This window comes from Mycteria americana, chromosome 8 (assembly GCF_035582795.1).
Source record: "Mycteria americana isolate JAX WOST 10 ecotype Jacksonville Zoo and Gardens chromosome 8, USCA_MyAme_1.0, whole genome shotgun sequence".
Taxonomy (NCBI): Eukaryota; Metazoa; Chordata; class Aves; order Ciconiiformes; family Ciconiidae; genus Mycteria; species Mycteria americana.
This window is the reverse complement of record NC_134372.1, coordinates 774,654-787,568: the sequence shown is the minus strand read 5'-3', so window position 1 is coordinate 787,568 and position 12,915 is coordinate 774,654. Positions and strand designations below refer to the sequence as shown.

Here is a 12,915-nt window from a genome sequence, read left to right as displayed (position 1 = left end):
AGGACTTCAGAGGCTATGAACGCAGTAACTATGTGTAGTAATACATGTCATATGCAACAAGAAGATTTTGCAGCCAGGGACTACAAAGCAGTCTCTCTTAATCACATCTGTACGATTCACATGAGGTGTTAAAATGCCTTTACTACATAGATCACTTCTGAAAAGAAAGCCACACATAACCTTAGTCCCCCAGCCCCCAAGTCCTTAGGACAGGTTTTTGGTTTGCCTTCACTCCTTTTTCATTCTAGGTTCATCCTTGATTTTGAACAGCCCTGACTGAAAATGAGCCTAATGCCCTCCTTCTGTCTTGTAACACATCTCTTCCTGTTTATTAAAAAGGGAGGTGAATGCGCTGCAAAACAAGGTGCAATTATTGTAAGTGATCCATTCTGGCATGACATAGAAAGATACATCTAAACTTTCAAAGTAGTTTGGGTATCCACACTGGCGCAATGCAGACCCAGCCAGGGCCTGAGTACAACCCCAGCTAAGCTCTGGGTGCCTGGTTTTATGGCTATTAGTTTCCAGGCTGCCTAGTTTATTAAACTGAAACACCGTCAGATGTTAGGCTGACTTGTAGATGTACCATTCTGATGGGAAGAAAGGGAAAGTGAATGAGGGCCTTGTGGGAAAAAGATTATTACATTTGAACTAGTGGAAGAGAGACCTCTTCAACAGAAGACCACAATGGCCCAGAGGCTTCTATCCTCTTTGCATTCATTGGTAGAGTGAACCTATTGCTAGCAGAGACAGGAGAAGTCCAAAGATCCTATTTGTTTGACCCCTTTGTGGGATGAACACTTTCCTAAAGCTCCTTCTAATGTTGTGGGTGACTGCCCAGTTTGGCATCCTATTTCTAACCTGATTTTACAGATGAGGTTGTACCAAGATGTCCAATCCGAACCTGGAGGAGGAAAGAGCTAAAATCTGAATTCCAGATTAAAACAAAATTTGCAATGATGTCTGCTCCTCTCAATCCAAACTGCAGAACAATTCAGAATTGTGATCTGCTTCCTGACACTGTAGTTTTTAGCCCCCCACTACTCCATGATGACAGCTCCTTTAATGCCCTGAGCACTCAGTCCGATTTAGTCACCGGAGTGGACGAGAGCACCTCTGGATGGGCATCCCAAGACGTACGAAGCGTGCAAGCAATTTCATTATTTTGTTCATATTCTGCTTACCTCCTTTGCAGTGTTACTCAAGCGCATTTAAATATATTTCAGATAAGCTTTTTTTGGTTTTGTTTTCAAGACTTTCCTACTCTTGTAACTCTCATTATTTTGGGCCATCCTTGAAGTGATGTCTAGTAACAAAAATCTGCACTGGCAACTTCCGTATTGGAATTCTGTTCCGCAGTGATAACAAAAGCAGCAAGACTCAGAATATAGTGGAAAGCATTACAGAAGCTCCCTGGGCCATCAGTTTTCTGGCAGCCAGCCTGTGGCTTCTTAAGAGAATAACTAAGCCTTCCCTGTGTGCAACACATGAATGCCAAAGCTTGCAGGGAAAACAAAAGATTCAAAAAACATTTTTGCTTTCCAAGACTGTCATTGACCATCTATGAAAGAAAAGGATACAGAATGAGTTTGAAAGAGTGGTGATGTCCTCTTTGTTGCGGCTTGCAAATTTTGTCTATTTTAGAAGGTTGCAAATGAATGGCTATAAGTCTCACTGGTAGGTGAAGGAAGAATGCCCCCAGAGATTCTCAGAACATCAGATAACACAGAACTGGCTATTCTTGCTTTCATTTAGCTTCTCCTAAATTATCCAAACCAACTTCCGCTATAGTGGCTAAGAGTTGTCTGAGATTACCAGTGTGATTAACCTTGATATATTGGCATGAACATTGGTCCCTAAAAGAAAGAAATTATTAAAAAGTCCTCTTAGAGGCTGAAGGATTTGTGGTTTTTCAGGTTTGGAAGCTAGAGGCAAGGCATTCTGGGTTTATTTGCCCAGGACATATGCTTATCTCTGAAGGAATCAAAGAGCCAGGTTGAGGGACTTCAATTATAATCCAGTTGGAAAAACAATACATCACTAGGCATCATCCTTTGAAAACGGGGCTGCCACCAGACTGGTGGGGGACGCCTGGCTGCAGTTAGCACTGCCTCCAGCCCACTTCGTAAGAATTCACCAGGAGCTATTAAACAGACATTTGTTCCCTTCGCTGCTCATAAAGAACACACTGCTAAACCCAAAGACTGCCTTAATCTCACTCACGTTCAGGGAACTTTAGCACTTACCACGTAAGGGTTTATTGCACGCAAGCTGTACTCTGACTATAAAACACAGACATATTGTGCTTGCTGCTAGAAGCATCTCTAAATGAAGAGGGAGCAACACTTTAGAGAGCAAAAAGTACACTTCTTTTTGCAAAGCCACTTCACCATCACCTGTGGGAAAATTGATGCTGCTTGCAAGGATTTTAATAGAATGCAGGCAGGGCATGTGCCGAGTAGGTGTAAAACAACAGTCAGTATTTTATATTTGGATAACACCCAGCCCATTACCTTTTTACGGGTTACAAAAGCTGTGGTAGTGTAAAGAGAGATTAAGGGTTTTGCAAGGCCCGCCCTAGCATAGACAATGCAGGAAAAGAGCGTGAAAAATTCAGAAGATGTAGGCAAGAGCTGAAGCTGCAGCACACAGCCCTGAGGCTGTACCAAAGGCTTCCCAAGTATACGGGAGGCACCTCAAACCTTCACAGGTATGTCTACACTATAGGGCCATAGCTATACACTGCGTGCATGAGGCTCAGCTGGCTTTAGACTAACTTTACATATCGGAGACTGTAACTCTGGCAGACCGTTGGTACCTGAACAAGCTTTAAACAATGCATATATGCCCTAGTGTACACAATACAGTTCAGCTGCACTGCAGATGGATTACAAGGGTTCACATGGACTGTCATGCTATACATTTAAGGAATACTTTACTCAACTTTGAAATGAGGGCGTGTCTTGCTGAAATATCAGCCATTCAAAAACCAGCAACACTACACAATTTCTAACCACTGAGTGGACAGGATGAAAGCCACTAACTGGAATACGGCCAAAGATGTTACAAAAGACATATTGCTCCGTTTGAGGGCCAGAGGCTTCTCAAACTTGTACCTCAGTAAAAAGGAGTCTTTTCCACAGAAGCAATAGGGCATCCACAGTAAGAAAGCATTGCATGTGGGGAAAGGATCAGACCACTGTTCTAGGAAAGAGTTGCGTTGCATCTGTTGATTTCTGTGATACTATTTTTTCCATGTGTTTCTCTCCTTCAGCGCAGACACTGTTATTTAAAACCAAACCCTCACTCACCTTAGATTTCTCCTGATGCAGCTCAATTTGAATGTCTGTTAGCTTGGTCCTGAGTTCCTCATTGGCAGCCTGCAGGGCAACAATCAGTGCCTCAGGCTTTTCGCCCTTGCTACGTCCTTTTTTTGACATGGTTTCTTATCAGCGAGAGTCCACGTGTTTATTTCAAATACAGACTGCCATCTTTTTCTGTTCCTTTCAGTGCCAGTTAGTTCAGCACCTACTGCGTGACATTCCTTAAGGTCCTGGACTCAGCTGCTTTGGAAGCCCTGCGAGAAATAAGACATACTATTATTTGTCAGTGGACACTGCAGCATGACAGCTCACATGGTTACAGAACACGAGACAAGCTCACTTCTCCAAACACTGCAATCTTTGTCTGAAAACCTGCAAGGGAGATCCCAGCACAATCAGGCTTCTGTATGGAAGTCTGGCATGCTAGTGGAGATTCCATATATGCCCTTTTCCTGTTCTCAGAAAGGGGCACTATGCAGTGAAGCTAGGAGTTTGTTTACCATAAGGATTAGTGCTGTTGAGAGTACAGGACTAGAAAGGACAGGTCATTTAACCCAAGCCTTACAGTCTGAGGTAACCACAAAGCAGGCACTTTAGTCTCAAGGATCTAACCAACAGTATCTCCCTCCTACCCTTCCCAACCCTTGATCCCCCCTAGATCCTGTGCCAAACTCAAAGACTTTCCACAACACACCTACAGTCTGCCACAGTGCTGAAGTCCTGTGAAGTGCTGAAGTCCTCACCAGCATTCTGGGTCTCTGTAGAAGCAGAGAACTAACGACATACAAAAGCCTGTATCAGACTAGAAATTGTCCCCTTTGCAAAAAATTCCACCAATGGTTTCCATCAACTGAATTTTTTGGGGAAAATCCTGTCCTAAGCCAAAGTGATGCAGTAAGCTTAAACCCAAGCACATCAGCGAGATACGCAGATCAGGAAGCCAAGGGGTTTTTCTATACCAGTAAGAACACGAGTGTCCCTCTGTCCCATAAACTTAATTTTTATTTTTTTTTTTTTTTAGCATTTGTCTTGGTTATTGGCACTGACTGACAGCCTCAGATAAAGAGGTATTCTGTCTATCCGCAAAATAAATGTGGATTTGATAAGCTCCCTAGAAATTTCTGTGTCCATGTGTCTCAGCACTGAACAGGGATTGAGATGGTGCCATGTTCATGTTCACACAGTCACTCTGACATTCCTACCACATCCGTGAAACATGTCCTTTGAGACGATAGCAGAATCCTCAGTAAAGAATGTCATTGTAAACCGAAGAAAGCTGATTCACTTCTTGCCCTACTGATCCCGCTATCCTGAAAACACTGTCCTATATCACCCAGGGCTTCCTCTGCTGCTCCCAGGTACAATACCCCTGAAATCCTGGCATTGCATTGTATACATATAGCTACAAATGAGAGCAGGATCTGATCCGTATCTCCCACAGTGCCTCATATTCAATACTGGTAATAAAGGATCTAATCACGCTAGTTACACGAAGAACTTTTCATGAGGAGGGCTGCAACAGTACAACATCAGGGCTGAGCCTGCTGTAGATGCAGATGATTGAGAAAGAAAATAGGCTTTGGAAAGCAGTTAATAAAAATGGCTTGTTCTTGTCGTGTATCATGTGACACAGCACATACAGATCTGATTTAGTGCTGGTTTGGGGAAAAAAAAAAAATCAGGCCAGATGTGACAGAAATGGTCAAGAAAGCAGAAATCTTTGGCTGTCAATGCCAAATGAATACTAATACATGAAGACTTGTCGGGTTTGAGCAAAGGATGACACTTTCACCAGATTAACCATGCAAAGGATGGCTTTTGAGAAAGGAAATAGTACATAAGCAAAGCAGGAAGGACAACAAATTAAAAAAATCACAGGAGATTATCTCCTGCATAGGGGAAATGCTTCTTTGCTGTGTTGCTTAAGATCCTTAACCACCCTGAAAGCAGAAGGCACTTTCAGCGGCTCCCCTGGCCCAGAGGCCCCTTCAGCAGAGAGCACGAGAGGCTTCGAGCACACGTGGCAGCTCTCGCTGGCTGAGGCTGCCCTCACAACCAGCACGCTCCAACAACCGCTGCCGCTGGCACACAGCACCAAGGGCAGCCCTACAGCCACGGACACCGCGTCACGTCACGCGACCGGCCGCCGTCAGGTCAGCCTCCCAGAGGCTAGCGGCAGTTCATGAAAGATCAATGTTTTCATTCAGGAACGAGATACCTTGGGTGTTTAGGCTTGAAAGAATAAAGACAGGTAATGACAGATACCATCACCCTGCAGATGGAAGGCTGCAGTGCTACCCACGCAGCCACTGCATAAGGACAGCAGCAAAAAAGCTCATGTCAAATGGCCACAGAGCATGCACACTTGAGTTAGGAAAAGAACACAGCAAAGGGAAAATCCAGAATGAGGTGCAAAAACCACATCTTCAGTCTTCTACAAAAGGGTAATTTACTCCCAACAGCTCATCAAACAGGCATTTATATTTTTTCTCTGCAGATGTAAAGCACAGGTTTAGCATGTGTATACAAAGCTATTCTAGAGGCAGCGGCGATATGCTGTAGTGCTGAGATAATAGAAACTTCTACTAGCAGATACAGCAGATACAACATGTAGGTGAAGCTACACACACACATACAGATGCATATACTCCATTGAGCAGAAAGAGCAGGCTGCCTCATTTTTATCTCCTCTTCCAGAATAACCCCCAGAAGAAGTTACCCTGCAGTTAATTGTAAAAAACCCACTCTTTGCAGAGCTTTACTCTGTCAGCAATGAATGTGGGAGCGGTAGCCTGCACCATTGACCAAAAGATATCTATAAAACTCAGAATGCTGTCAGTCACTTCGTCTTCATTTTCGCTTCCTTATCTAGATTTCCTTTCTAAAAAGCACTTTGCACTTCTCTGTTGAGTTCCCTCACTTCTTCAGCTTTCACCTCTCCCAAGACCTTTTTGAAGATCAGTGTCCCACGGGGCTCCTCTCATGGGGCGCAGGTGCCCGCACAGTAAGGGTGTAGCCCTGCCCTCCTTTGAGCCCCTGGATGTTCTGTCACTCACAAAGCCTGCCCATCGAGATTACGCGCATTGTGGGCAAACAGAGGACACGCTGTGCCTCTAGGATTGCCTCACGGTCACTGGAGTCTCCCGGCTCGTCTAACAGCCATCCCTGCCTTTCTCTGAGCACGCGCTGAAGGGACACCTGATAAAGCCCCACACACAGCTGGAAGCCTCAAGGATAGAGAACGAAGGTTCATTACAGGAAGTATGGGGCGCATCCAGAAAAGACAAGGGTATTTAGGAAAGAAAGTGGGTGTATTTGCTATTTTAAAAATGTAGGGACAGTTGAACAACAACAAAATGCCCTGTGACTTCTCCCCACTGGAAGAATATCCTGAAGTTGTGAATGTCGGTCATGTTTTTAAAATCAGAAGCTGATTTAAACCACAAGCATGAGGCTGAGAGCATTCCATAAACCTGACTTTACAGTGCACAGCATTCTGAACTAAACATAGACTTACTGCTGCATAAAGCGTAACAAGTATCCTTCTTATTTGCACTTCAAGCACCTTATGGCCAAATACGAGGGTTTAGATAGTCTTTGCCTTTGTTATCATTGCTCTCTGCTCTCCCCCTCCTCAGCTCTCTCTGGATCCCAGTGCCCATCCCGTTCCCTTCTTTTCCAAACCTTTTTGAGTCTTCCAGGCAATCCCTGAGCCCACTGAGCGTGGGACCCCAGGACTGACAACAACCAGAGCACTGCTGAGCTGCTGATCGTGAGCTGAGCACACAAAAGTAGGAAAGGGCAAACAGACAAAGCAGAACAATTTCTACTCCTGTGAAAGGAAAAGTGGGATATAAAGCATGAAATTATTCTCATTCTCCTGTGACAAAACACCAGCAACTCAATGGTTTACATACCGAAGGTGGTTTTTTTGCTTATGAGTTCCCTTCCTTCCTTACTGCAAGCCTACATGGTTCATTGCTTCCGCTAGCATTGTCAGGTTTAATATTATCCTGCAGGCTCTTCAGCGAAGTCCAGCTCTCATAGACGTGCTGCTAACAGTAAATAAATAGCAACTTCAGGAGTTCTGTTATTTTGCATGCAGTTTGCCCTTTGATACAACTGATATTTGGTCAAAACACGAAGATTTGCTCTGGAAAGCAAAAGGCACCATTTAATAACTAAAGCTTGCATGATAATCTTTTGACATGCAAAATACTGAGCGCCAGGAAGCACCAGAACCATATAAAAGTGAATGACAAGCGTAGGTACGCACTCTGTCTACCTGGCTTGTAATGAATGAATGGGATAGAGCTGGGAACAATGTCACCAGGAGTTCAGTGTTGCATCCAGCTTTCCTGGTGAATGAAAAGACAATCTGTGTAGTATAAGGATGAAGCAGATGTCAAGGATGGCAGAACGATTGATGAATGTACAACTGCTCTTCAGCAGTCAGTGCAAACAGTGCAACCTGAAGGGACACAATCTTATTCCTGCTGAAATCACTGCAAACTGCCATCTGCCTTTTCTGAACTGTCTCCGAGAAACAGGCAAAGAAAATCTTTCAATTTACCCAAATTAAATGGAACTTGGAAATAGGAATAAGCCCAGGAGCAGTACTGTCCTCCTCAATCTTCCAAGAGCTTCTTAAATTGAAACCAGATGCAGATAACTCCCTGAGTCCTGATGCAACAGCTGGGAGGCCCCAAACACCCCAAAGCTCCTGCACACCTTGGAAGATACTAGATGGCAAGTCCTCCAGTTACAGCACATCCACCACCCCGTACCAGTTTACCTAACGGAGGAGAATTTGAGCTGGGTTACTGGAGCTGTGTGAAGCACTTCAGGTATTAATGGCAATTAATTTCAAGAAGTCCCAGCTCGTGGGACCGGCTGCAGTTCTGTTCAGGAATTATCTAGCAACAGGAATGACTGCACAGGAAGTCTAACAGCCACAGGTCACATTATCACTTCCCCACCTTATCTTCCATGGAAAGGAAAGCTGCACAGTTTGGAAAAGAACCACAGCATATTCCTACTGTGTCTCTTGATCTGGACATCAGGCTGGAGAACCAGACTTCACTGCAAGCTATGGGGCACATTTGCTCTGCAGTCTGAATGTGGTTTTCAGTGCCCAGTACCAGAGCTTTAAGCTTTTTTCCAATTTTTGCTTTAATAAAAGTGTTTGGCAGCTGTCTCAAAATGCCTCTGATAATGCCAAGATGATTTGCACTAGTATAGCTACAGAATAATTGCCCAGAAATCATGGGAGAGATGCCAGTTATACTATAGAAATTAGAGAAAAAAAAATTACCTCCTGCATGGGAATTTTACCCTTAGATCCAACAAGAGATTTACTCAGTTATTTAGGGTACTGCTCCATAACCAACCCAAAAAGTACAATGGTGATTCTCAGCCATTTTCTTACACCACCCAGTACAAGTGATGCGTGGAATAAGTTTTACTGATGCAAAATCTTGGGACAGGTGCACAGTACACAAAAACAATTCTTACATTGCTAAGTTTTCACTTCTGTCTGGTAGGTAGACAAACCATCTCTCTTTCCCAAATCACAGCAAAATAGGGTTTGGTTAGACCAATGATAATTAAACCAAGGATTGACACTGGTTTTAATGCAAAGAGGAAAACAGATGAGTCACAGGGGCACAAGCTCTTTCTCCTTCTCTTGAAAACTGGTGAAATACTGCTCCCAGGAATTCGCCTGTCTTACATCAGCACAATGGTACCCACATCCACAGCGAGAGAACAAACAAAGCTGCATCAGGGAGGTTCAGACTTGACACGAGGAAGCATTTCTTTACGGAGAGGGTGGTCAAACCCTGGAACAGGCTTCCTAGAGAGGTGGTCGATGCCCCAAGCCTGCCAGTGTTTAAGAGGCATTTGGAGAGTGTCCTTAACACCATGCTTTAACTTCTGGTCAGCCCTGAAGTGGTCAGGCAGTTGGACTAGGTGATCGTTGTAGGTCCCTTCCAACTGAAATAGTCTATTCGATTCTACACAAAGGATAACAGACCAGATCAACCTTGCAAATTTAGTCTATTGATTTGACTGAGTATCCCATTGAGACATGGGGAGATATGTAATTGTAAAGATATGCTATTACTCTATTTTATGTAGAGCAGCTCTAAATAGGTAGTGAGGTTGGTAAAAAACAATGTACCCCTGAAACTGCTTTTTCACTGGAACTTCCATTTGAGTAAATTAATATTTTAGGCAAGAATTATACTCTTACTGTGGAATTCTTTTTTCAATGAAAGAGTGTTGCGATATTCAGATGCCCAAAGTTGTATCTTTTTACCTGTCAAGGTGGCCTACCATTCTTTCAGAGGGAAGAGCCCAGTGAGTTTGTCTGTTCTCCATCACGCTGCTTTTAATGCATAAAGCTTGAAGTTTATGCCAAAGTATTTCTAAATATCTGCTTTACCAACGCTTGCTCGCAGATCCTTGTAGACTGCAGAGAGGGAATAATCTTTCATAAAAATCCCTAGTATCTTGGGGATATTACTCCCCACAGGGTGCTAGTTATATTACTGAAGAGCACTGTCCCTGCAGTGTGCTGTGGAAATCTAGGCAAGTTAGGAGGCTAATTGCACTGGCTACCACGTCCTTACTACACCGAGCACTCCCAATTGCAAAGAGGGAAGGGAGCCAACGAGATGTACTGGTTCTCAGCAGTACACGTGACCAAATTCTAGACTGTAGGCCTGAGAAGAAACAGTTTAGTTCCCTAGATAAATAAATTCCCTTGATTTCAGTGGGACACAGTCTTCGGTATATAGACCTCTCTATGAAGTACATAGGGCACAGTACTGATGCCATTAGACATATCAACTCAAGGAAATTAACACCACCATCGCATTCCCAGATTGTGGGAATAATATGACCCTAATAACCGTTTGAAAACCTGGCAGTCTATTTGGCAATGCAACTATTTAGAGATTGCAAGAAGCATCTGTCAGATGTCTGTAAGCAAAAAGACTGCCAGAATTATTTATGATGAATGACTGCCAAGTACAATAGCAGCTGGAATGTCTCCTATCAGCTTTGCCCTCTACCAGCAAGTGTCAGGTATAATCTGTAGGAATTATTGTTGGAGCCCTCGGAACCATGAAAACCTCTGGTTAAGCAAAACAGGGCTTCACAAAAAAATTTTTTAAATCCTACGTGCAGATTTCCATCCAAGATGACAGGATTAAGCCCATTCCTAAAGCATAATAAATTCAGTGTGGAGCTCACAAGGAAGGATTCTATTTTGCCCCTCTCCCCAGCAAATCCATCCGGTAAATTCTGAAGTAATAGCTGCACACATTTCTTTTGAGATGCATCTTGAATGAAAATCTAAATGAATTCACTGAAGAATTTGCCACACTTTTAATGAGAAGTAGTAACACATTCCTATAGGCTGTGGAGTATTTATCAGCAAGAGATCATGGCTACACTTGAACTTAATTAGAACTGCTAGTGTATGAAAAGGCACATTTGAATCTCAAGGTTTGCTTGTTGGTTTTTTGTTTTGTGGGGTTTTTTGTTTTTGTTTGTTAGTTTGTTTGTTTAAGATCAGTTCAAGCTTAGCTGCATGATATAAGCAGGTAGAAGACATTTGGTTATATTCACACTCCCAGAAGTCTGATGCAAATATTAGTCTCAGAGCATGACAAGCATTGAGTGTGCCGATAACAGCGTGCTGCTTCCTGTGGCAGAACAAGCCATAATAAACATAAATGCCTCAAGGAAAGCACTCCGTAATCTTTAAGACTGAATGTAAAAAGACGAGTACAACTGGATGAGCGATCCACTAGAAGCTTCTTCCTCCCTAGTCTCTTTAATCTCCTGTTTTCCTTCCTTCCTATAAATCTCACCCATTGCTATTACTTTTCTTTTGGCTTCCATGCTTTCCTTCTTAAATTCTTTTTTTCCTTTATGTGCTGTTTGCTCTAGTTCTTTCTTTCCCATGGCATTCTAGGTTACCTTCCTGTTAATACTTGCATTTGGTAATATGCTAGCAAAAGTATAGAGGAAAACTACACGAACACGTGCCCTCAGATAACACCATTATCCTTTATGGGGCAAAGCAATCTGCTCTGAACATTGCTCCCAGTGATAATCTACAGCTAGTCCATTTTTCTCCCTTTCTCCTCTAGTCATTCGTTGCTTTGCTTTCTCCAAGCCAATTAACAGTTTATTTACAAAAACAGGCTTTGCACATTATAAAAGTGGAGAAATACCTTTCTCTGTCTTTACAAGAGACACCTAGGGTTAGAAACACCTCGGAAAGAAGAAATGAGCACTTCACCACCACAGTGTCTACCCTCTTGAATCACAGCATTCTGGGCCCTCAGGTAGGTGGAGATACCAAAGCATTACAAAGCCCTGTGCCTCTGCTTCAGGGATGTTAGGGATCAGTTTATCGCTTTCATCAGTAGCTTTCATGCTTTTATTCTTTGCTAAATGGCCCCTGCACGATTTTGTCCAGAGCAGGAAAACAGTTAAGGATGACTATGCACCTTGACTATGAAGGATATGGGTCTCCCTATGGAGACACAAAGCCTCCACAGGTTACGCCTAGATCCCAGAAGCAAAAAATACAAAGGACAGTCCAATCCCTCTCCTATCACTCATTTCCCTATTGATTACACCCTAAAACCTACTTTCAGGCTGAAGCTGAAAAAAGCTGGGCAATGCAGCTGGCTTTGAACACTCTTTTTTCTCCCTCTTCCAGCACGTATCCTGCCGCTGAGGCCTTGGGAACGATTGCTCCATTTCAAATTTCTTTTTAAGCAGGGCATCCCTTTCCCAGGAAAGCCCAGTTAACCGCCCTCTGGGTGAGCCATTCCTTAACACAAGACACAGACGTGCCCTGTCAGCACACGGGTAGTCAACCAGAATTCTTGGCAGATGAAAAGGTGGCTCTGGGATGGCTGCTGAGAGCTGAACCCTGCCAGGTTTGGCCAAGAGAACCCAAATCCACCTCAGTCGGGCAGCCAAGCTCACAGCCACAGTCAGACCCCAGACTTGCCTCTGCTACCTCAAGTCTGAGCAGGACCTGAATACGCCGCAAGCTGCTTCCCCCAAGCTCACGCTGAAAGGCCAACATGATCTTGGGCTAAACCGTCTTCAGCCTCTGAGGTGGTGTGGCCAACCAGGACGGATTAGCAGGGCAGGATTCATCTGGTAACGGAGGTTTCCCACCTGGGCTTGTCCCCTGAAGCTGCCTTTGCAGTCGGAGACATGCTTGCTTGTTCACATCAGGATAAGGTAAGTCATACCCCTCACCTAAAAGGATCCAGGACAAAACAATCCCACTGAAGATACCTGAAAGTTTGGCGTGGGGTGGAGTTTAGCAGCGTGTATGAAAGCCTTCCCAGTGTATTTTTCAAAGCTAGAAGCTCATGCAAACTGGACTCAAACGCGTTTCACTGGATACCCTTATTAGCGTAACCACCAGGCAGGCTCAGCCCCAAACAGGGACACTGAACAAGACTCTTACATCCAAGGCAGTCCAGAGGTGAAGCTGGGGGAAATGCTCCGTGTTTGTACTGTGGTTTCTCTAGTTATGTGGAAGACACTTTCT

The 12,915-nt window shown here is 43.9% G+C and overlaps 1 protein-coding gene across 5 annotated transcripts in view; it reads right to left on the bottom strand.

The window, feature by feature from the left end:
- JAKMIP2 (janus kinase and microtubule interacting protein 2) overlaps positions 1-12,915 on the bottom strand; it is a 71,546-nt gene that overhangs the window by 37,542 nt on the left and 21,089 nt on the right. For all 5 annotated transcript variants that reach the window (XR_012776831.1, XM_075509753.1, XM_075509754.1 and 2 more), the window contains exon 2: positions 3,312-3,577. Coding sequence is in view for 4 of the 5 variants with exons in the window: in XM_075509753.1 (XP_075365868.1) it covers positions 3,312-3,440 (129 nt within the window). In the remaining variant the exon portion in view is untranslated. The remainder of the gene's footprint in view (positions 1-3,311; positions 3,578-12,915) is intronic.